At 39.9% G+C, this 27,973-nt stretch overlaps 1 protein-coding gene across 4 annotated transcripts; it reads right to left on the reverse strand.

The window, feature by feature from the left end:
* On the reverse strand, nucleotides 1-27,962 carry TMEM106B (transmembrane protein 106B). 4 transcript variants are annotated; one of them, XR_012157544.2, is made up of 11 exons: nucleotides 27,293-27,962; nucleotides 22,247-22,311; nucleotides 20,112-20,333; nucleotides 13,807-13,870; nucleotides 11,263-11,422; nucleotides 9,246-9,386; nucleotides 9,107-9,156; nucleotides 6,981-7,034; nucleotides 5,733-5,952; nucleotides 4,048-4,098; nucleotides 1-1,484 (listed from the first exon to the last, which is right to left on the reverse strand). XR_012157544.2 is itself a non-coding variant. In XM_073333839.2 (9 exons), exons 2-9 carry the CDS (start codon nucleotides 22,302-22,304, stop codon nucleotides 5,814-5,816), a joined length of 888 nt encoding a protein of 295 aa, XP_073189940.1. In that variant the 5' UTR covers nucleotides 22,305-22,311; nucleotides 27,293-27,962; the 3' UTR covers nucleotides 4,651-5,813. The 4 variants fall into 4 exon arrangements, 2 of the variants coding, with proteins under 2 accessions (XP_073189940.1, XP_073189941.1); XR_012157545.2 differs by lacking the exon at nucleotides 4,048-4,098; XM_073333839.2 differs by lacking the exons at nucleotides 1-1,484; nucleotides 4,048-4,098 and having other exon boundaries at nucleotides 4,651-5,952.
* Between the last annotated feature and the right edge of the window lie 11 nt (nucleotides 27,963-27,973).

Raw genomic sequence — 27,973 nt, forward strand, 5'->3', positions numbered from 1 at the left:
TTTACTTTCAAAAATTAACTTTTAATAGCATTCTTTCCACGAGTGCACAATTCCTTTTAAAATTCCCATTATGAAGTCCCTTTCAGAACTTTAAACACAAATAGTGATATAACTTAATATTCCCCTCAGTTTACTAACATTTTAAGACAACTGATGCATGTCCAAATACACTGACATATGAAAGATTTACCATGCTTGATCAACTGAATGCAAACAGATTATATTTGCCACACAATTACAAAAGCAACAGTTACAGCTTCTATATTACAAAAATAGTTATCACCTATTAGCATCTCTATACATATATTTAGCAATATGCATTTTCTGTACAATGAACACTAATAGTGGTTAAATTGGTGGAAAATTACTTATTAAAACAAAATTAAAGGACTCAGTAATTAAGTGGCTTAATTAATAGATAATGTAAAATCTTTAATGTCCAATAGACAACTACACCAAAACTGCAGACTTGTTCCCCATCATCAACCATGACAAATGGCAGTATAGTTACCGGTGCACTACCAATACCTAAAGCAGTGACCCAGCATTTTAATCCAGGCTAGGGAATACTTTCTGGTATTCACAGATCCCACACACTGGGGCTTGTTCTCTGCTCTCCACATTTCTTACCAATTAAGAACTGTTTCTGACAGATAATGATGGGTTCTTGATAATCTTAAGTACATCCATGTCCCAAGCAGGCCCATACAAGAATAGAATTCCATGGCCAGCAGAAAAAAAACTACTATTTCTTACCCTGTCAGTATAACCAATTAACTAAATTAGGGTTTAAGGGTTTCCCAAATGAAACAGTGTATGATGTTTTTGTAATGCATCTAGTTGTTACCATTCCAGTGAGCAAGACAGTTCAAGACTGACCTAAAAATCATTCTAAATAATGAATACTATTACCTTTAGACCTCTTATCACACTAAATTCATGTTTTTAACATGCTGAATAAAAAGTCTATTAGTTACTTATTATCCCAACACATTTCTGATTAATACAGTTTAAAGAAGGTAGGTTTCCCCTTCTAGAAAAGGAATATATCTTAAAGTGTTGCCAGACATGTCATAATTTAAGTAAAAAATAATCCAAACTACTACAAGTGTCAACCAAGGGCCTGATCCTGAAAACCTTACTATGTAATTAACTCTTGCACATTAACTAGTCCCACTGAAGTTAACAGGAATATACACATAATAAATGGGTTGTGGAGTCAGGTGCCAGGTTATTGGCAGACAAAACTTACAAAATGTTTTCTGGTTATAGACTTGTTACACACATTTAAGAGAACTTCATGTTATATTTTTCAGCTTTTAACAACGGCAACTAAAAACATTTTGCCTGTAACACTCAACACACCACCTCCAAACATCTCAATCATTTCACCCTTTCCAAGGACATATTTCAGTAATCAGCTGGTAGCACTAAGTCCATGATGAAAATGTAAAGCCTCGCTGGTAAGTAGTCTGCTCTAGTCACTGTACAGTAAAAAACAAAAACAATGTTTTGAATTATACTACTATTTAGCAGATTACTCACTTGGAGAATTTCAAGGACAGTTTGTATCAAAGTTGATCAGTGTGTGTGTTAAAATAAAGTTGCTAAATATAACAGCAATGTTAATATTAAGGTAATACACACATCAGAAGTGCATTAAAACTGTCAAACTATACTGCATAGCAAATTATTAAAGCACACTGACCTCCACATTACAATTTTTAAAAATTATGCAATCTTCTACCAAAGAGTCTCCAGATGAAGAAACAAGTTACAAATGTGGTGGAACATCTGGAAGGCATTTTTTTCCCACAATTCATGAGTAACAATGTATCATGGGCTCTGTCTTTCAGAACAAAAGTTGCCTTTGGAATTCCTCTAGTGTGTATTCAAGCAGCAGATCTCCAGTGTTTGTAGAATACTTTTTTCTTTTTTTAAACATTTTAAATTAAACAGGTTCAATTTTTCTAGTTAGAAACAGATCAAAGTGTCTAGTAGCTTATTGACCTAACATGCCATGCAGTTTACCACAGCATAAATTAAGCTTTTAGTTTTCTAACAATGAATATATTTGACAGTTATGTTTTAAAAGCACATTTTCTGTTTAATGTCATAACTGCACATAATTTATTATTTGTATTACCATAGTGCCCGGGATCCTGGTATTTGACCAGGACTGCTCTGTGCTAGGTGCTGTACAATCACAGAATAAAGAGGTGATCACTGCCCTAGGAAGCTTACATCATCCCAGTCATATTTCAATAGAGTTTCTATTTTAGAGTGCAACAGATCTGCTACAGAATAAAAACTAAGAAAATGCAAGTGACAAACTATACCAGAGATATTGTTTGCATTACAACAGTGCAACTTTAAAAAGAAAACGTCTTACATTATAGCACCAAGTTACAAATAAGTTACAAGAAAATTACACAAACATTTTGGGAGAGTGGGGAGTCCAAGTTGTAGTTAGGATATTCATCTTCCTCAGCTCAAGAGAATTAGGACTAATTTCTAGGTTTCCTCAAGTGCAACCAAACAGTTGGGATTAAAAGAGTGGATTTTCAGTATAATCTGAATTTCTCTTTAAAAAGTTAAATACATGTAACAACATAAATGAGCCTTAAGAAGAAGAGATCAATCCAGTTAAGAGTAAGTGTATGGGTCATTTTTAACCAAATACATCTGGTATCAGCTGTTCTAGTATACATTTATATTAGCCTCTCCCTTCACCCCCACATCGCAGTTCCAGAGTCATTTCCAAGCTAACACATTCCAATGGATACAAAGTAAGCACCTTAATTTAAATTGCATATCATCTCCTCAGAGACTTTGTGGCCAAATAAATCAGCATTTTACAAACCAAATTATACAAGGATATGCTTCACTATGGACCTAATTAGTAGCTTTTGGGGCTTCTATGAAAAGAGAATGCTTTCCAACCTACGTTTCTTGTACTATTTCAGGCCCTGATTCTGCATAATAACTCGCTCATTAGCCCCTATCATACACTCAGGTAGATCCTTTTTCAGAATCAAGTCCATGAAGAACTCTACATTTTTGTCATCTTGAACCAAAAGTTTCTTAGCTGGACTAGCCTAAGGAAAGTAACTAGCTTTTACACAGATGTATTACCACTGACAGCACTGTTCACAGAAAGACACATTTTATTAATGGATCATTTTCTCAAAATAGCCAATACCAAGAAGCTTATGTAGAAGTAAAATTGATTAAGAGTTTCAGTCTATTTCTGAACCCACAGTTTTGCTCACGGAATGTTTTGCACTGTATCATTGGCAGGTTGTAGCCTTAAATCTGGCATGGCCAGATCCAGAAAGAAATAAACCATGATTTAGGGAGATCCTGCAGTGGCAAAGTGCTCTAGAGGTGGTAACTCTTACCACACACTACTCTCTGCTGCTGGCACAGGGGCCTGGCCAGAGCCTCTCTATATCCCAGTCACTGGCTGAGAAATCAGCCCTTTTTAACTGTCAGCAGTTAGCTGCTCCACACAAATACTGGTACAAGCTCCGCACACAGCCATCTTAGTATCACCAATCACCAACCTCCACCCCAGGCATGCTTTGTTACTGCCAGCCATGGTCAAAGACTGGGCATTTGCAACTAAATGTTTATGTATATAAGAGCACTAGGTTATATTAAGTTCAGTAAAACTTTTTTGATTCGGATTTTACACCATTTTTCGAGTTTACAACCCACAACCAAAAATATTTTTAAGGCAGCAAAAGTAACTTGGTGTTGAAATGCCAGCATTGTGTCTTCTGGTTCAGTGTGAACTGACCAGCACTATTTTACAGAATTGTGATGATTTAGAGTCCAATAACGCAAAGAGATATAGGCAGGCACACCTTCGCACCCATGCAGAACCCTTAGCAGGACCGTCACTTATAGCAGAGTAACTTTTTCTTTTTCTTTTTTTTTTTAAATTAAATTGTGACGTTTAGCTCCATATAACAAAAAATGTGAAGAACAAAAAACAAAATTACATTTTTAAACTTTCAGACTATTTCTTAACTGAAAAGTTACCTTTAGAATATAACACTACTGCCAATGAACTGGATTCGTATTTCTAATATCCTATGTTAGAAAGATATGGAAGCATTAAAGCGGCAGTACCTGTTATTTAAAAATACTGTTCATTTTAATTTAACAATCTAACCACTCAATAGCACAGTATACATTAACCTGTCGTTATCCAATTTAGAACTAACTAAATCAGGATTCTTTTAACTAAACTGAAGACATTATTTGGATTGAAGTAAAAGAACAAAAAAGTGTTTTAAAGACATTAAAAGTAGTCTCCAAAAATCAAAGAAATGTTAAGATTAAACATAAATTAAATTATGTTCCTCATAAGGTGAAATGCACAAGCACACAGTTCTGCGGCCAATTATACCTGGCATTCAGTGACACTGAAAACATTTACTCAGGACTATTTTGGTTTGTTATCAGAAAGTAGCCACATCTGAGTTCTTGTAGTTTAGTGTTTGCATAGGTACTTGCACTTTAAAATAAATAAATAAATAAAAAAGTCACTCTCCAATCTCATAATGTGAAGTGTGACAGCTCAAGAGGATTTGGGCAACTACTGCTTATTCAGTCGAGAGAGATGTTAACACTGACAAGTAGTTTAGGTACACATTCTTTATATTTCAAAGCAATTATGATTAGTTATATTTTCAGTTTACACTTAGCTGCCCAAAAGCCAAATCTAGATTTCCTATGTATACTGTTTAAGTGATTCCGTGTAAACTTGAAAGTGATACACTTGTACACCAAACTACTACTACAAAAAAAAAGGGGGGGGGGAGGGGAATGGTAACTTTATGCATTTTATATTTTTCATTATCCAATAGAGACTTCAACATTCTTTAACTAAGTGATGAATTTTGCAAAGCAGTCATGAATTTGTGTCATATGCATGATTCATTTTTAAAAATATGAATGTAATGAACATTTTCCATAACTTCCCATCCTGGGACACGGGCAGAGAGGAGGTAGAAACAAAAACAAATGAACAGTAGCCAACTTAACACCAGATCCAAAATTCCACATTCAAGGAAAACAAAAACTTTCATTCAAGTCAATAACAGTTTTGTTTGTGCTTAAGGAGTGTGTGTGTGGGCGGGGGGGGGGGGGGGGGGCGGGGGGGGATAAATCAAGCAGTTAACCTGTAACGGAAGCATATCTAAAACAGAATTCCTATACAAAGAAAGCTGTATTGTCGTAAGTTTACTAATGCATTCTCAAGTTACCACATATGCAAGACATATCCAGACACTCTAAAGGAAACCGGTGACTTAAATAGAAGCCTTGATCTGTACTACTGTGTTATAGTTTCATTTCTCAGTAAATAACTTTTAGCTTATATATTTATTCCTCTCTCACAAATGTTCCTTAGTGACATTGTTTCATCTATACAACTAAATATATGCACATTTACTTTAAAAATCTTATAGCCACATTGTGCTGTAGGCAATAATCCAAGCTCTCTGTCTAAAAATTTAAGATGCATTTTTTGTAATGAAACAATCCGACAGAAATATCTACATATCATATAAGTAAACAGAAGGGGAAATACACTGTTCAACAATTGTGGCTATATACATTTTGCACTTTTCCTCCTCCCGCAGATCGTATTGTAAGCGAACAGACCCTTCAGGGTTGCTAAACTTTACACACACACACACCCCTTTTAAATAGTAGCAAACCTGATCAACGTTTCTACTAAGACGAAGTCTGGCAGCAACAACAGCCATCTTTTTCTTCCTGCATCATCCACTCCGCCACTTTTACTGTGGAGGTCGAAGTACGTTTAGATATTCTGACTGGCCCATTTGATAAGTCGTGTTTCCACCACAGTCTACATACTGGTATCTCTCCTGGGATATTTGTTCAGAGTGGCCAAAGTAAGAGGTCGTCACTGTCACTCTTAAATACAGACAAAAAGAGAAGAGACGTTTGGTTTGTAAAGGCTACAGAAAAGGAATTTGTGAGATGATCAGTATTTTAAATCAGATATACATTTTCTTCAAAAAAATTTTAAAACAGTTTATATAAATATAAGCAATTTTTATTTCACATTAGTGGCTAGCTAAATTTTAATTAAAAGTTAATATTGTACTACATGACCAGAGCTACTATTATACGTGACTACACTATACTTGGAGAGGATGGTGAAACCAATGAAGCGGTATCAATTTACCCTAGCTGAAGATCTGATCCATAAAACACACTCCTAGCATATCCTGTTGAGTTTTGTGTTTTAAAAATAGTCATGATGGACTGTATTCAATGTTATTAAGACAAAGTGTAAAAGCCCAAACTTTGATCTATTTTTTTATTATCTGGGTGCAAAGGAAAGGTAAATATTTACATCCAAACCATCCAAATATTCAACACCTCTGGTCTTCACACCAACACAAGAAACTGGCAGCAAGCTTGAAAACAGAGACAATGTATACAGGTGGAGAAGAGATGGGTAAGGGACAGTTTCAGGTTTAAACTATAAAACCCAGTGAGACTTTCGTAATTTTTAAAATTAAAAAAAAAATACTATAACCCTGCCTGCAAGTGAGCATAACTTATTTTAAAGGCTTTCTTAAAAACTAATTTAGCAAATATGACTTATCAGACCAATGGTCCTGGAGACAAAAGGTCTCCGGTCACAGAGCAGACAGAGCACTGGCATTGGCTGTGCAAGTTTCATCACCCTTCCAGGCTCCATGTTAAGGCAAGATCACATTTACACAGCAAATAATTTCTTAGAAGCTGAATCATACAAAGGAACGATGACCCATTTAGTAATTTTAACACATTATAAATTAGAATGTTTATTCATTTTACATAGAATATATTTACCCCCATATTTAAGAACACTGTAGATGAAATTTTTTTCAAATACACTGAATGGCTTCACTAATTACTTTTATGCACAAATACAAGTGATCCATACTTACTGCATCATGACTACTATGTTATGCACTTTAATAGATGGCAAGGTACAGTAATCACTGAAATAACAAAACCAGAATTAGACTAATCAAGTGGTAAGATTTAACAAGCTAAAATACTTTTTAAATAACTAAAATTCTAATAGAGAGGATATTTATGTGCTCCTTGGTCTTTAAAGAAAACTAAGTATGAAGAGCTGCTATTAATGTAAATTAACTATAAAATATTTTTAGTAAAAAGTTGCTACAAATAGAGCATATTGGCATCTTCTCTACACACAAATCCCTTTTTAAGTTTACATGCAAAAAGTCATTCTATATAATTGTAGATTTTTTTTTTTCCTGTTAACTGCTTTTTAAAGTGAGGAAAGGGAAAGACTGTATTTTAACAACAAATGTTTAGTCATAGGCTTGCAATTTAAATTTAAATTTCAAGCAGGGGATAGCTGGGCTCTGTAACCAATAGTTCAATTTAAATCTCAAGATATGGGCAAAGAAAGCACAACAGAAAAGCCTCAACACATCACTAAGGCTACGTTCACACTACAGCTTAAGTCAGTATAAGTTATGTCACTTAGGGGTGCGAATAAACTGCTCGCCTGAGCTACACAAGTTACACCGACCTAAGCTCTGGTGTGGACAGAGCTATGTCGGCGGGAGGGCTTCTCCTGCTGATACAGCTACCACTGCTTGTGGGGGCTAAAGTAACTAAGGGCTTGTCTACACTTACATTTTATAGCACTCTAACTTGCTGGCTCAGGGGTGTGAAAAAAATCACCACCCTGAGCGCAGCAAGTCTGAGTGCTTTAAAGAGCTAGTGTAGATGGGCTCCCAGCGCTGGGAGCCGGGCTCCCAGCACTCGGAGCTTATCCCCTCGTGGAGGTGGACTACCAGGAGCGCTGGGAGACCTCTCTCCCAGCGCTCACGCGCGACCACACTCGCACTTCAAAGCGCTGCTGCGGGAGCGCTCCCACCACAGCGCTTTGAAGTTTCCAGTGTAGCCAGGCCTTAAGTCAAAGGGAGAGCTCTCTCCCTTCAGCTTAGAGTACCTCCACTAGCAGCGATGCTGCTGTACCACTGTAAGCTCTGTAGTGTAGCTAGCCTAAGATTTCTGCCGGACTCCTGGTGCAAAGTTGCAAGGGAAAGAGTCAACAAGGTTGGCAGGCTTTTTTGATTAACTCTTTGTGCCCACCCATTTTAAATTTGGACATTAAGAAACATGAACAATAATTATGGCAGTAAGATTCCGAGCTAAGTTATGTATTTGAATCATTAGACTTGTATGTATTCTTTTAAAAAGTTCAGAAAATACAAGTGTTTAAGCATTTGTAAGCTAATTTCACATTTATTCTAATGTTTATTAGCAATATTTTTTTTAAATTTTCTCCAAACATACCAAGACACTAGTTCTCATTGAGTACTATGGCTTAGACCCTGCAATTGGTGTCTACAGTTGTATCAAATTGAAACTTTTTTTGACTGTGTATGAATTAAATACAAAAAGCTCATCTGAAAGATGTTCATGGACAAAAGATTCTTCATATTATGGTAACAAAAATGGCAGAGTTAAGTTTTACCAAACTACAAAATTCAACTGAAATTTCAACCCAAATACATTTCTTTTTTGAAGTTATAAATGAACAAATGCTTATAAATTGTCTCCTCAATTGCAACCACAGGAATTACACCATTGTACATCCGTAGTGACATCCATAGTCCAAAGAGGATAAATATAAGGGATATAATCCCTCATGTTTGCATCATAAATCAACTCCCAGCCAGACAGTTAGTTAGGAAAAAAACCTTTTCTTGGAGCAGATTACTGTAAATTAGTCCATTACAAGAATTCTGGCACCCTTCTCTGAAGCACTGGGTGCTGGCTAATGCTAGAGACAGGAAACTAAAGTAGATGAACCAGTGGTCTGATTGACTACAGCAATGCCCATGTTCCTGTCTACCATTCATAAAAAAGCAGTATTTGCTTTACTACTGTATATTTAGTAATTCCTAATCCAAATATAGCACAAGTACAGCAATGTGGTAAATGTTAGTTTTTAGTGGGCACCATATATAGCATCATTAGTACAATGTTGTATACACACACACACGTATTTTAAAAGTCAAACACTTACAACATGTAGCTCATTTCATCCTGTATGACTGTGGGCACCATATAATCAATCTGGAAAAAGACCCCAACAATAATTCAATGAAATGATCAGAAAACACAAGATCAAATATGGCTCATTTCAAAAACATATCCACATTTACCTGCTTCATATCCAGTGGACCAATGTTGGTGATATTGTTTAGCCGGGCCTTCCCGATAACCGTTTTTGAAAACTGAACTTGGGCTGTAACGTTTGCCACTTCAACAGAATAATAATTGTTGTTTGTTATATTTAGGGTGTTCTGCCATAAAATAAAATAAAATAAAATAAAAAGAGAACTTTAGAATTGCCCATCATGAGTTTCTTGAAAAATAACCATTTTGAAAATTGTTGAGTAGAAGACATTAAAGTGTCTCATATCAAAGTGAAATAGTTGTATAAATTATCTTTTGCTTTATCTATCTAACTCTGCATACTTTTCTAAACATATTATCTAAACAGTTACAGTGTTTCTCAAATGCAGCCATCAGGGGCTTTTCTTGCGGCCACAACCTCCTCAGCTGTGATGGAGGGGTGGGAGCGAGAGGAAGTGGCAAAATAGCGGCCCTTCCCTGTTGCTCCTGGATGGACTGCACTGTTGTTGGTTACTGGGGCTGCCAGCAGGGGTTGGGCCTTGCCCCGCTCTGGAGACACCTGGGGCACAACACTGGAGGAGGAGCAGGCAATTGGTGAGTTCCCCGCTTTCCCGGGGTGATGGGGCTAGACTTTGGGCTTCAGCTAGACTTTGGACAGGGCAGCAGCAGGCCTGTTGCTCCAGCCTCATTGCTTCAGGCTCTAACCCCGGGCTCTGTCCCCTGGCCGTGGGGCTTTGGGAGCCGACCACAGGGCTTCAGGTTCCAGCCCCTGCCTGCCTCCCCCAGCCACTCACCCATCCCATCACCCCAACCCAGGTTTAATTTGTCCCCAGACTTGCCAGGGCTGAGTAAGGCTGCTGTGAAAAGTGATATTTTTAAATAAATTACAAGGATTTGGACATGTATATGTGCATATTTATTTGTTTTTCCTAAAGCTAATCAAGTACTTTAGGGGAAAAAAATATGAGAGCGGCTACCAGCCAAAGTTGGTGGCCACACTCCGAGTCCACCAAAAAATTTGTACTGAGAACCAACATGTTAAAACATGTTTTAAAACACTAGGTAGCATCTGGTGAAGGCAGAGACAGTGGTGTTTTCACAAATGTTAATTAATATTTTTACTAAATCTCATTTCTTATAGGATAAACAAGGTCTTAAATGGCAAGAATGTGAGTGTGGTAGAAGTATACCCAATTTTCTCCCTTGCAATATCTGTCAGCTCATTAATTTATGCAGGCCGTAACAGGAAATTCACTTCTGTTCACATAAAATGAACAACTGGGTTTTCAGCAAAGATTCCAACTCCATGAAGATTTGTGAGAGAAAGGAAAACTGAATCTACTTTCCCAGTTCACAGGAGAACGTGGATCTGTAATGCATACACTACATGGGGAGCATTTAGCTATTGTATCCACAGAGTAGCCCCTTTTCTTAGCCTCCTTCCAGCATGCTGCCACCTTTGCACCAAATTATTTAGAGCCATCCCTGTTCACTACTCTATCCAATTCAGCATGCTGGTTCTAAACACTTACGATACTTACATTTTAGGTGGCCACATTTTAAGAGGTATCCACCTCAACAGTTGCAATCACCTTGTATATTATTTTTAGTGAAGTACAGGTATAGACTTAAGGAAGGCATATCTTTCTGAATAGTAGACCTAGAATCCTGGCACACCCTCCCAAAGCAGATCAGGAAAAATCCCAGCTTCTACCTCTAAGTCACACTGTAAGACCTCTACTGTTCCCCAAAGATCCAGACCAGATGAAAGTCTCACAGTAAACTGAGGGTAGCAGCCCATGAGTATGCAAACTGGAGAGAGAATTTGACCACCTGAACAGTTGTCACTATTTTTATAATCCACATAAAATCCCGTTGGGGTAAACATTGTCATAATGCTTACAAATAAATGATATACATTATGTGCCTAGTAAAATTCTATATAATAAAGCATTTTTGACTGGATCCATACATTGTGTTTTAAGGGGAAACTATTTACACAAGTTTACTGTTCACTTTACCACAATGTTCAGATTGTCTTACCGTAATATTTAGATATATTATGCGCCTACTTGTTTCATAACTGACATATACGGACTTCACTCCAATGTATTCGACATCGATGGAACGAGGAAATAAGAAGAATACAGCCAGCCCAGAAAGGAGTAAGCATACAATTACAGAAGCAGTCACATAAAGTTTTCTGGAAAAACAAAACAAAAAAAACGAAAAAAACCTGTTAATCTAGTGATATTACCAACAAAAGTGATTTGTTATAAAATTCAAACCGCTCTTTTCCTATAGTTTATTTTCTTTTTAAGTATATAAGCATTCCTCTGTAAAATCAAGATATTTAATCCAGTCTGTCTCAATCTTTCACTCTAACTCCTTAAATTCCATTTAAGCTGAGAGCAATTAAACTGCATATTATATTTAAGAAAAATATTGGCGTATAGGTTAATTTTGCTTTCAAGTAGAGTTCAATTATGGAAGTAATTGATGTAATTAGTGACTCAAACTTCAACAGATATGGATACTCTGGTCTAAAATTTTTAACCTTATTCTGGAGCCCAATTTAAGAAAAAGACCTCAATCAAAAAATACTCTTAATTTGAAATAGAACCCTCAGAACTGAGAGAGCAAGGAAATCAAATTCTGAAATATTGTCATATATGAGAATGAGGCTCCCATATGCCTTTCAAGGCACCTTATCTTACAGGAAAAAATATTTTATACTAAAGCTAAATAGTAATGCTACTAGTTTGCTTAAATGTCTGTTTAACTAAGAACTGTGACTTTTGGTTTCTTGGGAAAAAAAGCAAACCCTATGAAATAAAGCCTTGTAATACGGCTTTATAAAACTGCAAATTTGTTCCAAGTTTTGGACAATAAACAATTCTTCAGAACTGACCTACCATTGTACCATATCTAGATGATTCTTAACCTCACAGTATAATCTTCAAGTCCTCACAATTAAAGTTGTAGAATGTGACAATTTTCACATCCCTATAAAAATGGTATCGCCATTTTTCAGTATTATAAAATGAGTGGTATACTTGCAAATAAATGAGTACATTTTTAAAAAAAGCTACAGCTTCAGTAAAACACATTAGTGTTGGAAATCAGAACTTGGGACTGGTTTAGCAGAGAGATGACAAACCTAAAAGAATTATAAATATCTCTCTATTCACTAATATTTCCATGTACTTGTTAATAATTGTTATTATTGCTAACATTACACTGTTGCCAAATTAAGTATTGTAGGATTTCTAATGTCTGCTATACATGAAAATAAAAGTCTATTACAGAAAAATCCAAAACATTTTGGTCACTATCATAAAATACATCAAAAATCACTAAGGTTCAACTGGTTTAACACATAGGCAGATCTAATAAATTTAATAGAGAAAGCAGCAACAAAAAAGGCTAGACCAGAATGATGAGTTTACTGATCCTTGACACTGGATGACCAAGAAACTATCTAAAGAAATATATAACAGCAATTGACTTATTTGACAACAGTGGGCGAAATTCACTGCTGAGTTAGATGCGACAGTGAAGTACTGTCTCCTTATGGCGGCAACGAATCTGGCCTTTTGCCTTCAGGTTAAAAGCTACTTTGCCCTTTGTCTAGAGCAGAGGTGGGCAAACTACGGCCCGCAGGACAGTCCTGCCTGGCCCTTGAGCTCCCAGCTAGGGAGGCTAGCGCCCAGCCCCTCCCCCGCAGCCTCATTCAGTTCACCGTGCCACCAGCGCTCTGGGCGGTGGGGCTGCGAGCTCCTGCTGGGCAGCGCGGCAGTGTGGCTGGCTCCAGCCAGGAGGTGCAGCTGCCAGTCCTGCTGCTCGGAGCAGCATGGTAAGGGGGCGGGGAGCGAGGGGGTTGGATAAGGGGCAAGGAGTCCAAGGGGGCAGTTGGATGGGGCAGAGGTTCCAGGGGCGGGGGGCGCCCACAGTCGGCAGACCAGGAACATGGAGGGGGGCTAGATAGGCGTGGGAGTCCCAGGGGGAGTGGATGCATAGGGGTCGGGACAGTCGGGGACAGGGAGCAAGAGGGGTTGGATAGGGGATGGGGTCCCAGGGGGGCAGTTAGGGGCAGGAGTACCCAGGAGGGGGCGGTCAGGGGACAAGGAGCAGGGGAGTGTTGGATGGGTTGGTGGTTCTGAGGGGGGAAATCAGGGGGGCGGGGACCAGGCTGTTTGGGGAGGCACAGCCTTCCCTACCCGGCCCGCCATACAATTTTAGAAGCCCAATGTGGCCCTCATGCCAAAAAATAAGTTTGCCCACCCCTTTGTCTACAGTAAAGGCTACTGGATTCTCAAGCAATATACAGCCACAGTCGTCTAAAATGTTAATAATTCAATATAACTATAGCCCAAAAGATATTGTACTGCATTATGCACTGTGCTACAAAATACCTTGTTAAAAAACAAGTTTTTGTGCTACCCTGCAGCTCTGTTGTTAATGTTTTGAGAGTTGGTTTAAACAAAAACAAAAAAAAAATCTATATTCTGATGCTAAATGTGATGCAATTTATCAGCAAAAGAAAAGTTCATCATTTCATACATTCATATTCTTACTGTAACTTACGTTCTTCTTGGCCTCAGCCTCTGATCACTGTATGGAATCAGAGCCACAAGCTGGTTTTCCTGCCCTACAAATATACAAGAACAATTTTCAGAAATATCTTTAGGTGGACTTAGTTATCTCTAAACAAAAACAGTGCAAACAGCATTTTCCAGCAGAATATAATGGCACCTCATGATGGATTTTTGTTTTTAATAAAAAAAGACAGTAATTAAAACAACATTTTGGAAAGTGTCCTTAGGTATGGAACATCTCTTCATAGACTACACAAAAATCCTTTTAATTTCCCGTAACAGAACAATCTGTGGGTGTATTAAGGGACATGTGCTTTTATCTCAGAAGAAAAAAGTTAAGAAGCAATTTTTTGACAGGGCAGCGAAACGAAATACTGGTTTCTCTGGAAGACAATTATTTGTATTGCATTAGTCACCAAAAGCACCAAACAGAACTAGGGGCTCATTACACTAGATGCTATATGAACTCATGGGAATACTAAGTACAAGCAGGACTTGCATAGAAGAGAAGTTGAAAGTATGCAGGTTATTTAATGTGAAAGTTGTACAAGCAGCAGGAGAGGAGATAAGGCAGATGTAGCAACACAGCATGTGACAATAGTTGGTTAAAGTGTGGAGCCTAATCACAGATATCTAAATATTAACGGCACCATTCAGCTCAAACATAGCTTTTGCGATAAGGTATTGCAAGGGGAGGTTAAAATAAGTTGAAGCACACTGGTTTCCTGTCCACACCAACAGACCTCTACATTTTTTTTTATGAACCCACAGCCTCTTCTCTGCACAGTTTTCAGTTATAGACTCATGACTGGGTAAACAAAAACAAAGCCACACAAAGTTTCCTCAGAGCACAAAAATCTGTGTGTGAAGAGCTAGAAACACGGTAAAAGGTTTGAGAAAAAATTCTGGAATATTTGTTCTTGTTTGAGAGAAACCGAAAAAAATAGTCATGTGATTGTTTAAATATAGTCTTCAAACTTTGTGAAAAAAAGTATTGTAGTGCTACTTTTATTTTTACTCTGCGTTGTGTTGAACAGCTGCATTTCGCCAAAAGACAAGAAACAAATTCCATATGATTGCTACAGTTTAACAAAAGCATGAATCCAAGTAGGTTGTGCTCGTAATTCCAATTGTGAAATATAGTCTCCTATATTCAAAATTTTGTTACCTATATTGAAATCTTATTTTCTAGCAGACTGAATTTTAAAATACCAGTTCACTCTATTAGCCAGTTCTAATGAAAATATTTTATTGCAGACTTTCGTTAATTAGTTCACATTTTAATATTTAGTATGAGATATGCAAACCAAATAAATGGTTTAATAAGTCACCCTAATGCAAAAATTGAATAAAGGTATGTTTAACAATTTTCTATTTTGATTTACTAAACAAACATTATATATTAGAAACATCTTCAACTTAAGTGTTATCTATTAACATAACACCTAGTATTACCATAACAGGATGATTAAAAACATTTCTATTTAATTTGTTTACTTGAAATATTTGACAGCCCTTTGTATGGGTCTTTCACATGGCAACAGGAGAGAAAAATATATGGTTGTAAAACTACAAAAACAGAAGGACACAGGCCAGATGTGATGCCTAATGATATTAAATCTTTTAGGTTTATGTAAGCCACTACACTGATACTGATATTAGTTGGAAATTACATTGTCTTCAAATTTGTTGCTATTTTTTAAAAAATGATTTTTTTTTCAATGGTTTTGGAGCCTTTCCTCCCAGAAGATTCTGAAATGCTTCACAAACTGTACTTGAACAAGGACTTCTAACCAGTACTGAAATACAGCTCTCTCTGGAGTAGAATGTGGCAGCCGTTCTATGCCAAAACAACATTTTACTCCTGGGGGAATTCTGCACCAAAAAATTAAGAATTCTGTGCACAGTATTTTAAAATTCTCAAAATTCTGCATATTGTGGTGTTTTGACAAAATATAATCATGCCCATTTCAATTATTATGGTAATTTATTTCTAAATATCTGTCAGCAAGTATATCAATACAAACCAAAAAAAAAAGAATCTGGTAATTTTTTTTTGACAAATAGTTTCCTTACTAGGCATATTAATACAGAATTTTGAGTAATTCATTTAAATTACAATGCAGAACTGTATTTCTTGCACCCGTCAGAAGCACTACAAAGGTTTGAGGGAGTCAGGGGTAATGGAGGAGCTGAGGGAGGAGGAAGGAGCCTGGAGTGAACCTGGAGGGTTGCTGGGTATGGGTGGGAGAAGTACGGAACAGGGGTTTTTTGGGGGGTGGGGGAAACTGTTAGGGAGTTGGGGAGCCTCCCCCATGCAGACCCTGGCTGACCCCAAGTCTCTCCCATTCAGACACATATCTGCTCCGGCCCCACACCCCCCAGCCCCATGGGTTTCTGCAGTCTCCTCCACCATCCCCATATATCCCTGCAGCCTCCCCTCTTCAGTCCCCATGTGGCCTTGCACTTCCACTCACATTCAGCCCCTGGCTCAACGTTGTCACCCCACTAGCTCTGAGCCCAAGCCCCAGTCTCCCCCCCCCCCAAGCCATTCTGAACAACAGTCTGACCTGCCCCAGCAGCCCCATGTGTCCCACTCTGTCTGTCCTAACTTGGCTCCGCAGGCAGGGTTCTGTGATGAACTTCTACTCCTGGGGGAATTCTGCCCCACTGAGCACTCACAGAATTTCTCCTCCCCCCTCCCACCCCCAAATTACATTATGACCCACAAGTGTTGCAGTTCTGCCTTTTGCCCACTAGCGGATGTTGTGGTGCCAGAACAGTAGGCTGTGTTCATGCTGCTGGCTGTTCTGGCACCACAGTGTCCTCTGGTGGGCGAAAGGCAGAACTGCAGTACCTCTGGGGCAGAATGTATTTTCTGTGGAAAAAAAAGTTCTGTGGGACACATGAATTCTGTGCGTCCACCGTGGTGCTGAATTCCCCCAGGAGTAACATTTTTATGAGGGGAAATGAAGACTAATTTGTCAAATTAAAGATGCAAGAGTAATTTTAGGAAGATTATACTTTGCAAAAATAGAATTTGATCAAAATGGGGCTAGTACACCTAACGCTGTGTCTTCTATAGGAAAAAAAGATGAGCTAACACATGGTAATATGCTAGTGACGACAAGTTATAATTTTCATGCATATTAGAAGGTCAGGGTAAATCCTAAAGGGAACATCTAAAACTACAACTTTCTGGTCTTCACTAAGATTGTACCTCCTGTTACCTAACACACAGTAAGAACTCTAGTGTCATCAAAAAAGTCTTCTACTGAAGAGATGGATTTTGCTTTGACATGAGCATCTACTAATCATTTGACCAGGCTAACTAGAATTGGTTTTAGGACTGAGGCTGAACATTTCTGTAAAATACACCATAATAAAGGGTTCAGAGTAACAGCCGTGTTAGTCTGTATTCGCAAAAAGAAAAGGAGTACTTGTGGCACCTTAGAGACTAACCAATTTATTAGAGCATAAGCTTTCGTGAGCTACAGCTCACTTCATCAGATGCATATCGTGGAAACTGCAGCAGACTTTATATATACAGAGAGAATATGAACCAATACCTCCTCCCACCCCACTGTCCTGCTGGTAATAGCTTATCTAAAGTGATTCCTGCTGGTGATAGCCCATCCAAAGTGACAACTCTTTACACAATGTGCATGACAATCAAGTTGGGCTATTTCCTGCACAAATCCAGGTTTTCTCACATCCCCCCCCACCCCCATACACACACAAACTCACTCTCCTGCTGGTAATAGCTCATCCAAACTGACCACTCTTCAAGTTTAAATCCAAGTTAAACCAGAACATCGGGGGAGGGGGGGGTAGGAAAAAACAAGAGGAAACAGGCTACCCTGCATAATAACTTAGCCACTCCAAGTCTCTATTTAAGCCTAAATTAATAGTATCCAATTTGCAAATGAATTCCAATTCAGCAGTTTCTCGCTGGAGTCTGGATTTGAAGTTTTTTTGTTTTAAGATAGCGACCTTCATGTCTGTGATTGCGTGACCAGAGAGATTGAAGTGTTCTCCGACTGGTTTATGAATGTTATAATTCTTGACATCTGATTTGTGTCCATTTATTCTTTTACGTAGAGACTGTCCAGTTTGACCAATGTCAATAAATAGAGACTGTCAATAAATAGAGACTTGGAGTGGCTAAGTCATTATGCAGGGTAGCCTGTTTCCTCTTGTTTTTTCCTACCCCCCGCCCCCCCGATGTTCTGGTTTAACTTGGATTTAAACTTGAAGAGTGGTCAGTTTGGATGAGCTATTACCAGCAGGAGAGTGAGTTTGTGTGTGTATGGGGGTGGGGGGGGATGTGAGAAAACCTGGATTTGTGCAGGAAATAGCCCAACTTGATTGTCATGCACATTGTGTAAAGAGTTGTCACTTTGGATGGGCTATCACCAGCAGGAGAGTGAATTTGTGTGGGGGGGGTGGAGGGTGAGAAAACCTGGATTTGTGCTGGAAATCACTTTAGATAAGCTATTACCAGCAGGACAGTGGGGTGGGAGGAGGTATTGGTTCATATTCTCTCTGTATATATAAAGTCTGCTGCAGTTTCCACGATATGCATCTGATGAAGTGAGCTGTAGCTCACGAAAGCTTATGCTCTAATAAATTGGTTAGTCTCTAAGGTGCCACAAGTACTCCTTTTCTTTTTGCATAATAAAGGGTACAGCTTAAAACCAGTTTGTGACAGCTCTAGATAGAGAATACTTAGCACTTTAAAAGTGTTTATATTTTCAAAGCAGTGTACACCAGGGTACTTGAAGGTGCATGAATATTTTTTTAAACCAGAATGCTGAATTTCAATAGCACTAGATATTGGACTTTGCCCATATTCTCACATTATCTACTAGCTAGCAAGAAAATCTCCAAGGAATGTCAGGTAGAAAGGATAATACCACCATATGATGAAGTCCCATTAACTATTTCACTCTCCTGATCAAATATACCTTTGAGGACCTTTGCAGCAATACTGTCAGGAGCTCCAGCATGCACAGACAAGGGCATCCTCTTTTAAGGAAAGTAGAAGTAACAAGGGGCATCCAACAATGCAGTCACAGGAGAAAATCATTCTATGTCCAGAAACACAGACTACCTATTTAAACAGATTTTCCCAAGCCACAACTGATGTTTACTATTCAATGCATGCAAAATGCATGGCTTTCAAAAAAACCTCTTCTTGTGGTATGTACAATACACAAAAGCGTAACAGCCTGCAGAGAGCTGAATCCCTCAATTATGATTTTAAAAAACAGAATACAATGTATGTTGAGAATTATTGATGGTACTATTTAAAGAGGTCCAACAGCCTTCTCAAAGGCACAAAAGGCTGCTTTTTAAAAGAGAAAGAGAAGTAAAGCTTTTAACACAACATGCAAAAGACATCTAAAAGGAAAATGCTCTATCTGCTAATGTAGTTTCCGTAAAGGCCATTTTTCACAAGTATTTGTAGGTCATTTTAAGAGGTGTAATCATTTAAGGTACAGATTGTCTAAGCAAGAATTACGCCAGACTCTCTGTACGACAGTTCCTTACCATAGTCAAAAGACCATATTATACCTACCCTTGCCTAAATTTCTCCATCTATAAAATGGGAACTACACACTATTTACCAGTTATGAAGAGCTTTGATATAATTGTTGACAAAAAGTTATTGTATAAAACTGCAAAGTTAGAATTGTTAAATGTTTGGGACCAATATGTATGATGAAGTACAAGTTTACACATCAATCATCAAAATTGTTACTTCACAAAACTAATCTGACCATTTTTGTTAAATAGAAATGTATGCTGAAAACATTTAACAGAAAAAACAAATCAGAAGATCGTATACTTGATGGACAGTTAGAATTCTGAATTGAATCACATGTTTTAAAAATAAAGGTTAGTGAGAACATTATTAAAATAATATTCTTAAGGGTGCAGGCTCCAATTATCACAGTGTATATTCCAGTGAGAGACCTCATACAATGTCTCTCTGTATAACTCTGCCTAGTCATTTCAAAATAGTTAAGGGATAAAACACCTAGACACAAGGAAAGTTAAGAGCCCATAAGCACGAGCAAATCAAGGTTAAAGTCTTGCACTGATTTTCTCTGATACAAATATTAAAAAGGTAATTTATAAAATGTTGATTCATCGCACTCAATCTGACTGTCTTGGTGGTGCAGAAATAGAAGAGAAAAACAAATTTCAATTACAGAATTGTAGCTATTGGATGCAGGGTATTAGTTTCATTTACAAGGAAATATGCTTAATTTTATCTATAACACCTACCACGTGGAATTCTCCCTGTTCCCTGGCAAGTGGGACAAGTGACACTGTCTCTTCCTGTAAATTCCACATATGGGAACTGTGACACATCCCCATTTCTTCCATCTTCACTATGGGATTCAGAGTGAACTAATCCATTCCTCATGTTTTCAGATGCCGTACCTCCATCATAGCCATCTTCCTTACACGTATGTAAAGGCAGGTGAGAAAAGGATTTCCCCATGTCTAATGGTAGAGAAAGTTAGAAGTATGTTTTAGGAAAAACAATCAAAAATGGTTTACTGTCTTCTGCTAAACCTAAGAGGCACTATTAATACTGCATTGCTTAGGAATTAAAAGAACCCAATTCATTTGGAATTCATAATAAAATGAAGTCAGAATAAAACAAGATGAAATCCGAAATTGAACAGCTGACAATTAACAGAGGTCACTTTGAAGCTCTACAGCAGAGAAGTCAAACATATAACTTGCAGGATCCACCCAGCCCTACAATTGTATTTATATGGCACACAACGTTCAGATCGTCCAGAATGGCAACTTTTTTTTTTTTAAAGTAATATTTGCAACTAGGAGCACTAAAAGGAAAAGTTTCCAAATATAACTGAGCATAACTGTTGCAGTCATATCTGCCTGAGTATGCAAATAGCCTGTAACAACGACTAAGAAGTGTGAATGCCCCTAGACCCTATTATCCTAACTGGACATCAACTCTAAAATTCAATTATAACATTTCAGCAACAACATTAATTACTTCAGTGCTGATCATTTTAGCAAAAAGAACAAGGAAGGAAGTGAAGCCAAACGCCAAGGAAAGTGGGATTTAGGAGCTGCTGCACGGAAAGAAATGTAAAGGGGAATAACCCAGGAGACAGAAGAGAAGAATATAGGCAAGGAAAGATGAGAAAACAATGGCAGAGACAGAAATCATGACAAAGGGGAGAAGAGCTTCCTGTTCAGCATTGCTGAATAATAAAGTACTACATAAATACCTAAAAGTTTAGTTTTCACATATAGGCCAGATTCTGAAAAGGATCTCTATCCAAATATCCCACTGACATCAGTGGGGGATGGTGTAGATTAAGGGGGAAAATGGAGTCCTAAATTTATACCCCAACCCACAGAAAACCAAATGTGGAATTTGGCCCTTTACAACAAATCAGTTTGGCACCCTTAATCTACAGCCTTTTACTCAGCCTGCTTTTCAAATCAACACTACAAGAGTTGAAACCCCAATTTTGACCAACTTTAACATTTGTATGACTGGGTGGACCATGTCATCCAGATTATAATTACTTACTTTAAAAATACTTCTAATTAATCTTTTTTAAAAAACAGCTTTTGGAAAAAACTTTAAAATAAAATGTTGAGCCCTCTATCTGCAGCAATGCATAACAAATCTGTATTCCAAGCCTGAAAATTCACTCACCAGGGGCAACTAGGGAACTTTGCTTGAAGAGACAGGAGCCAAAGACATCACTTTCTACAGAATTTAACATTTAATTATTACCTAAATGTTTAGCCATTATTATTACAAAAATGGCTCTAAATCAGTTTCCATATATAAAGAAAAGGAGTACTTGTGGCACCTTAGAGACTAACCAATTTATTTGAGCATGAGCTTTCGTGAGCTACAGCTCACTTCATCAGATGCATGCCGTGGAAACTGCAGCAGACTTTATATATACACAGAGAATATGAAAAAATACCTCCTCCCATGTTTCCACGGCATGCATCTGATGAAGTGAGCTGTAGCTCACGAAAGCTCATGCTCAAATAAATTGGTTAGTCTCTAAGGTGCCACAAGTACTCCTTTTCTTTTTGCGAATACAGACTAACACGGCTGTTACTCTGAAACTTTCCATATATAAGGCTATCTTCCTGTATCTACAGACTGTGTTAATGCCCCCAACTGGTGCTCCTAGCTTTCTAATGAAGAAGATTGAAATGGAAAGCTATCCCTGGAATCCTATAGGCATGAGTGAAACTGACAAGAATTGCATCATTTTCACTCTTATACTGGTCAGGAACCCTATAAACAGCTGAGACAGACAGGGGAGATATTCAAGGGGGTGGAGGATACAAAAACAGAGGTTAGGAGATTGGTAGAGTGCTACGGGACCCTCAAACATTGCAAATACCAGGAAACAGTGAAAGGGGTAGAGTAGTGAAGGCCCTCCACTTCCCTGTTGCATCCATCAGGAGGCTGAAAATTAGATGGAAAGGAAAAGCATATTAACTTCAAATTTCTTGCAGTCTAGGGATAGAGGAGTTTTCAAGTTTCACACACTTAGAAAACAGAGGCAGATATATATTATCCCTCTACCTCACACCCCACCAAGCACGGTACAGGAAGATAGCTAATGAGCAAGGAGAGGAGTAAAAGGGCATGGACTTCTCGCCAGTACATTAGTCTCAGCCCTTGCTGGTGGTCCCTACTTTCTGTACCAACCTCTAACTGGAATAATCCTCTAAATCAGGGGTGGGCAAACTTTTTGGCCCAAGGGCCACATCTGGGTATGGAAATTGTATGGCAGGCCATGAATGCTCACAAAATTGGGGGTTGGGGTGTGGGAGGGGGTGAGGGCTCCGGCTGGGGATGTGGGCTCTGAGGTGAGGCCAGAAATGAGGAGTTCTGGGTGCAGGAGCGGGATCAGGGCTGGGGAGCTGGAGGGGGTCAGGGGTGCAAGCTCCGGGTGGTGCTTACTTCAAGCATCTCCCGGAAGCAGCGGCATGTCCCCACTCTGGCTCCTACGCGGAGGCATGGCCAGGCGGCTCTGTGTGCTGTCCTGTCCACAGGTGCCGCCCCTGCAGCTCCCATTGGCCATGACTGCTGGCCAATGGGAGATGTGGGGGTGGCGCTTGGGTCAGAGGCAGCATGTGGAGCCCCCTGGCTGCCCCTAATCATAGGAGCCGGGGGACAGGGGGAGAGGGAAATGCTGCTGCGTGGAGCGGGGCAAACCCCAGACCCTGCTCTCTGGCTGGAGCTCGAGGGCTAAATTAAAACATCTGAAGGGCCGGATGCGGCCCCCGGGCCATAGTTTGCCCACCCCTTCTCTAAATAGTGGGTGTATGGCTATGCTCCAGGCTAAACAGTAGGAGCATTATGACTGCAAAAAAATGACTCCAAGGTGAAATAATTTTCAAGTGTCTGTACCTTTCTAGTAATAAGATTATATAATCTACCACTATCAGTGTGGATAAAAATTAATGTTTAAAAAAAATCTGATTTTTTTTTAATTTAAATCGGATTTTTTTGATAAAAAGCTTTGAGGGAAAAAACTATCTAAAAATTGTTTTAAGATACAGTATAGCTCAAAGATATCTCATCATGGAATAGGGATTATAAATCCTAATTCTATAGTATGAGACAATATATTCATGTAATGTTTAAGAAAAGTTTTGTAAATGAGTTCCAATAGTTCATGCATTAGGGACCCAGTCTTATGGGGTTCCACAAGTTTATGTATAGATTATTTAGGTTAATCTTTCTATCTAATCAATGGGACTCAGTGCTCAGTCTAGAAGATACCATCAGAGATGCTTAGTTTTGCAGTTCTCAAACTGAGGATTTGTCTCCCCGCAGGTAACATGCTTGTTAACAAAAAAAAAAAAAATGTTTTAAATAAATAAATATATAGAGGTGAGAAATACCAGACCTCAACTCTATTGTCCCTCTGCAAATTTGCATACACAGAGTCAATCCCTTACCTCTCTCTAAAAGTGCAAAGTTTCAAAAAGTTCAGTGAATAGAAGATTGTTGGGGGTGGAATAGATCTACACAAGAAAAAGAAGTCTGGAGATAAATGTGAGAAGTGAGGGACATACGCTTGTTGTGTTAAAATATTATAAGTTTGCCATTGAAGAAAAAAATCCAGAATATGCAACGTTGTTTTAGTTAAATAAAACAATTTAAATGTCTGTCCAGTGATGTTCTCCTCCTAATACAGCATGGCAAGAAAATCCTCCAAATATTAATGATTAACCTGTTGAACTGGAGATAGTTCACCTCCCAATGACTTCATAAATATCTGCTTCAATTACCTTTGGTGAATGAAATAACCAACCATTTCATTTTCTGATATAGCTGTAAAACTAATGTGAAAAGTTTTCAAAATAAATCACTGTTTAAAAATGTATAGTGTGTACCTTCTAAAAATGAAACCTACATCTATCAGAGTTGTGAAGAATATGTATTAAGGTTATAACAATCAACAAAAATGCACTTTTATGTAGAAAACCATGATTAAATTGAGTCTTCCTGACTAGTGATTTAAATCAAATCCACCCTGACCACTATCAAACTTTAATGCAAGGTAGCACATCTACTACCATGACTTAGATTACAGTCTTCCACAGAGTTTGAAAAACTCACTAATGTGCAGCTTGATCCTGCACAAATTATTTAGATAAAGCTCCCATTGAACCGAAAGGGAATTTTGCTTTAGCAGGAAATGCAGGATCATGCCATTAATTTCCACTATGGTACTAGAGAAAAAAATATCTAAAATATAAAAGAACTCCATTCCTGCAATTGTACAATAAGGTGTCCCATATAGAATAAGTAGTATTTTGAGACCTTGCATGCGTTCCTTTTGTATAGACTTTTCATATTATTTCAATAGGTGGTAAAACCTACTGGAAAGGACAGAAAAAGGTCATACATTACTTACACTGATATCTTACTGATGGTCCCAGCAGCATTACTACATCATTACAGTTGGGTGTACACAGACATTTGCTTGAATTAAAAATCATGAACGTGTGTCAATATTCATGACCCATTTTGTTGGTTTTTAGCAAGTATTCATACACGCCTAGTTTTAGTCACAAGAAAATTCATGATAACGAAACCTACTCATATGGGTATTCTTTCAACCATTTTGAATGTGCTTTGAGGATCTGGGCATGATCCAATAATGGAGCTGAAATACCACACAACTCAAATGACTAAAAACACAAAGCATATTGTAAACAGAAAGCATCCACAGCACAAGCTGCAGCAAGTAGTTTGTGAACAATTTATAGACTGAAATATGTTCACACAAACCATTTAAATAACAAATTTACAATAATTTGACAGCAAACACAGAAAGAGTTTCTAATTCACTAAATTATTCACTGATTACACAAGATGGCTCTGCCCCTCTGTTGTCATCAGTCCACTTAGAGAGTTTTATGATTCTGCCAGAGCCTTGGAGCCTGAGTTCTTTAGGTCAGGCAATAGAGGTTATTGCCTACACTGCAGCTGGAAACATGCCCCCACTCAGAGCAGGTAGACAGGCTCACACTAGCACTGCTGGAGGTACTGTACTAAAAATAGCAGCATGGACATTGCACCATGTGCAGTGGATGGGGCCAGTCACCTGCCTCAGACCTGTGCCACAAGGTCCACACTTATTTTTAATGCTAGCTCAGTCAGAGCAAGTGTGAGTCTCTCTGCCTATGCTGAAAGGCACAGTCTCTAGGTAGACATACCCAGGGGACCATACTTTTAGATCCAGAGGACCTGGATTAATCCCTGCAACTGTTATTCTACAACTGCAACTAATTAGAAGATTCAAATGCCAACTGTAACTGAAAACTACCATTCCATCTATAACTTAAATATTTACACCTCAAATCTATAAACATCAATTCTGAATACCCCAATACAATGGGATTTAAAAAACCGTAACATTTTGTAGATGAGAATACAGAAAAAAAGCAATTAGTGGAGCTGCCTGATCTCAAAACTACACAGCAAACCAGTGTCAGAACCAAGATTAAACACATGAATTCCTGGCTTCTAATTTGTAGTCAATTCCTTAGACATAATACTTCTTAGTACTACACTACAGCCTATATCAGCATAACTTATGTCACTCAGCAAGTGGTTTATTCATGCCCCTGAGTGACACAAGTTACACTGACATAGGTGTTCATATGCACAGCACTATGTCGGTGGAAGAGCTTCTCCCGCCAACACAGCTTATGCCGCTCATTTTTTAATGTCTTTACCAGCAGCACCACTGTACATATAGACATGGCCTAAATGGATGCAACTTTTCTTTTAAAAGACAAATTAAAGGTGGAGTTCTTATTTCACTCTACTATACACAAAATTAAAATGCCACTCTAAAAAAGCAAACAAAATGATAATACACCCAGTTTTAAAAGCCATTTTATTGCAGTTGCCTGCTCTATCAGCTGAGGATTACTAATTACTATTACAAACTCTCCCAAGATATAAAAGGTAGAAGAGGAAAAGAGACATGACTTGGTATTCACAAGTCTGTTCAGCCTGGGTAGGGCACCTCTAATGACGTGCAATATACAAGCTTTAACAAACTCCTTGTCAAATCCCCGCCTTCAGCTATCCACTAAGTACACAGCAAAAAGTGTTGCAAGAAAACACTTGAAACTTGGGACCTTGAAACTTATGTGGCGTGTGGACAAAACAGAGAGACAGCCCTCAACGCAGACAGGGCCTATAGCGTGTTTACATTTGAATCCCACAACCCCCAACAGTCATAGCAGGAAGCAGGAGGTTTAATTTCACCAGAGACCTAAATAACCAGCTGGTGGAGACCTCCCCACAAAACACACACATCAAAACCACAGCATGACAACACCACGCCTTAGCTATCCATCCCACCTCAGCACACAAGTCGCCCCCCCCCCCCCAAACACCGCTCCTGGGCCGCAGGTCCCACCTCAGCACACACACGCCGACACCCAGGTCCTGCGCCACCCATCCTACCTCACCATACAACTCCTACCCTCCCCCCCCCCCCCAAGGAAATACTGATATTGGACCACACATCCCACCTCGGCCCACAACCCCCCACACACCCCCCGCTCCTGGGAGGTTGGTCCCACCTCGGCCCACAACCCCCCCTCACACGCGCGCACACACACACCCCGCTCCTGGGCCGGTCCCACCCCGGCGCACAACCCCCCGCACGACAACACCGCTCCTGGGCCGCAGATCCCACCTCGGCGCACAACCCCAGCAGCGCCCCCCGCCCCGGCCAGCAGCACTCAGTGACCCCGGCCCACCAGGCCCCGCTCCCACCGCCCAGGCCACAACAGGATGGCACGGCACGGCCGCGCCGCTCCGCCCCGCTAGGCCGCCCCGCCGGGATGCCCGGCGCCCCCTCGGCAGCACCGACGATGGCCGCCGCCCCAGCTCGGCGCCCTCTCACCTCCGCGGCCGGGCTCGGCGGCTCGCTCGAGGCAACTGGGCTGCGTGCGCGGCAGGGCCCGGCTCCCGGCGGTGGGCGAAACGACGACGCCGAGCTCGGAGCCCGGATCCTTCCTCAGCGAGCGCAGCACGCAGGCGCGGCAAGGAGGGGGCAGGGGGCACCTGGCTAAGGGCCGACGGTCCGTAGGGGCGGGGCTGAGGCCCAGCGGCGAGCGCCCGGGCGGGGGAGGGGGACACCTCTCAGCCGCCCCTCAGGCCGGGCGGGGGCCTCAAGCTGGGGCCGCTCTGCTGTGGTGCGAAGGTCCGCGTTGCAATCCCTGTCCGCCTCGAGCAGTTCGCAGGCTTGCTCTAGCGGAAGCCCCGCTAGAAATCCCCCTTCTCCGGGTGCTGCTGGGCGCCGTGACCCGCGGGGAGCAGCGCCCGCCGGGCTGGAGAGCCCCGGGAGTCACCGTCGAGTCCGCTGACGATGGTCTGACTTGTTCCCCCGGGAGCCAGCAGCGGGCTGGGCTTTGCCAGAGCACAGGCACGGCGCAGCCCTTCCCTCAGCGGGGCCCACAGCTACACCGCTCAACGGGGCCTCTTTTCTTCAGCGCCCCCGCCTGAGCCCCTTGGACCCCGACTTCTCCTGGAGCTGTGCGGGCGCCGCTGCTGGCCTTTACGGCATCGCCAACTCTCACGATTT

This window comes from Lepidochelys kempii, chromosome 2 (genome assembly GCF_965140285.1).
Source record: "Lepidochelys kempii isolate rLepKem1 chromosome 2, rLepKem1.hap1, whole genome shotgun sequence".
NCBI classification, from domain to species: Eukaryota; Metazoa; Chordata; order Testudines; family Cheloniidae; genus Lepidochelys; species Lepidochelys kempii.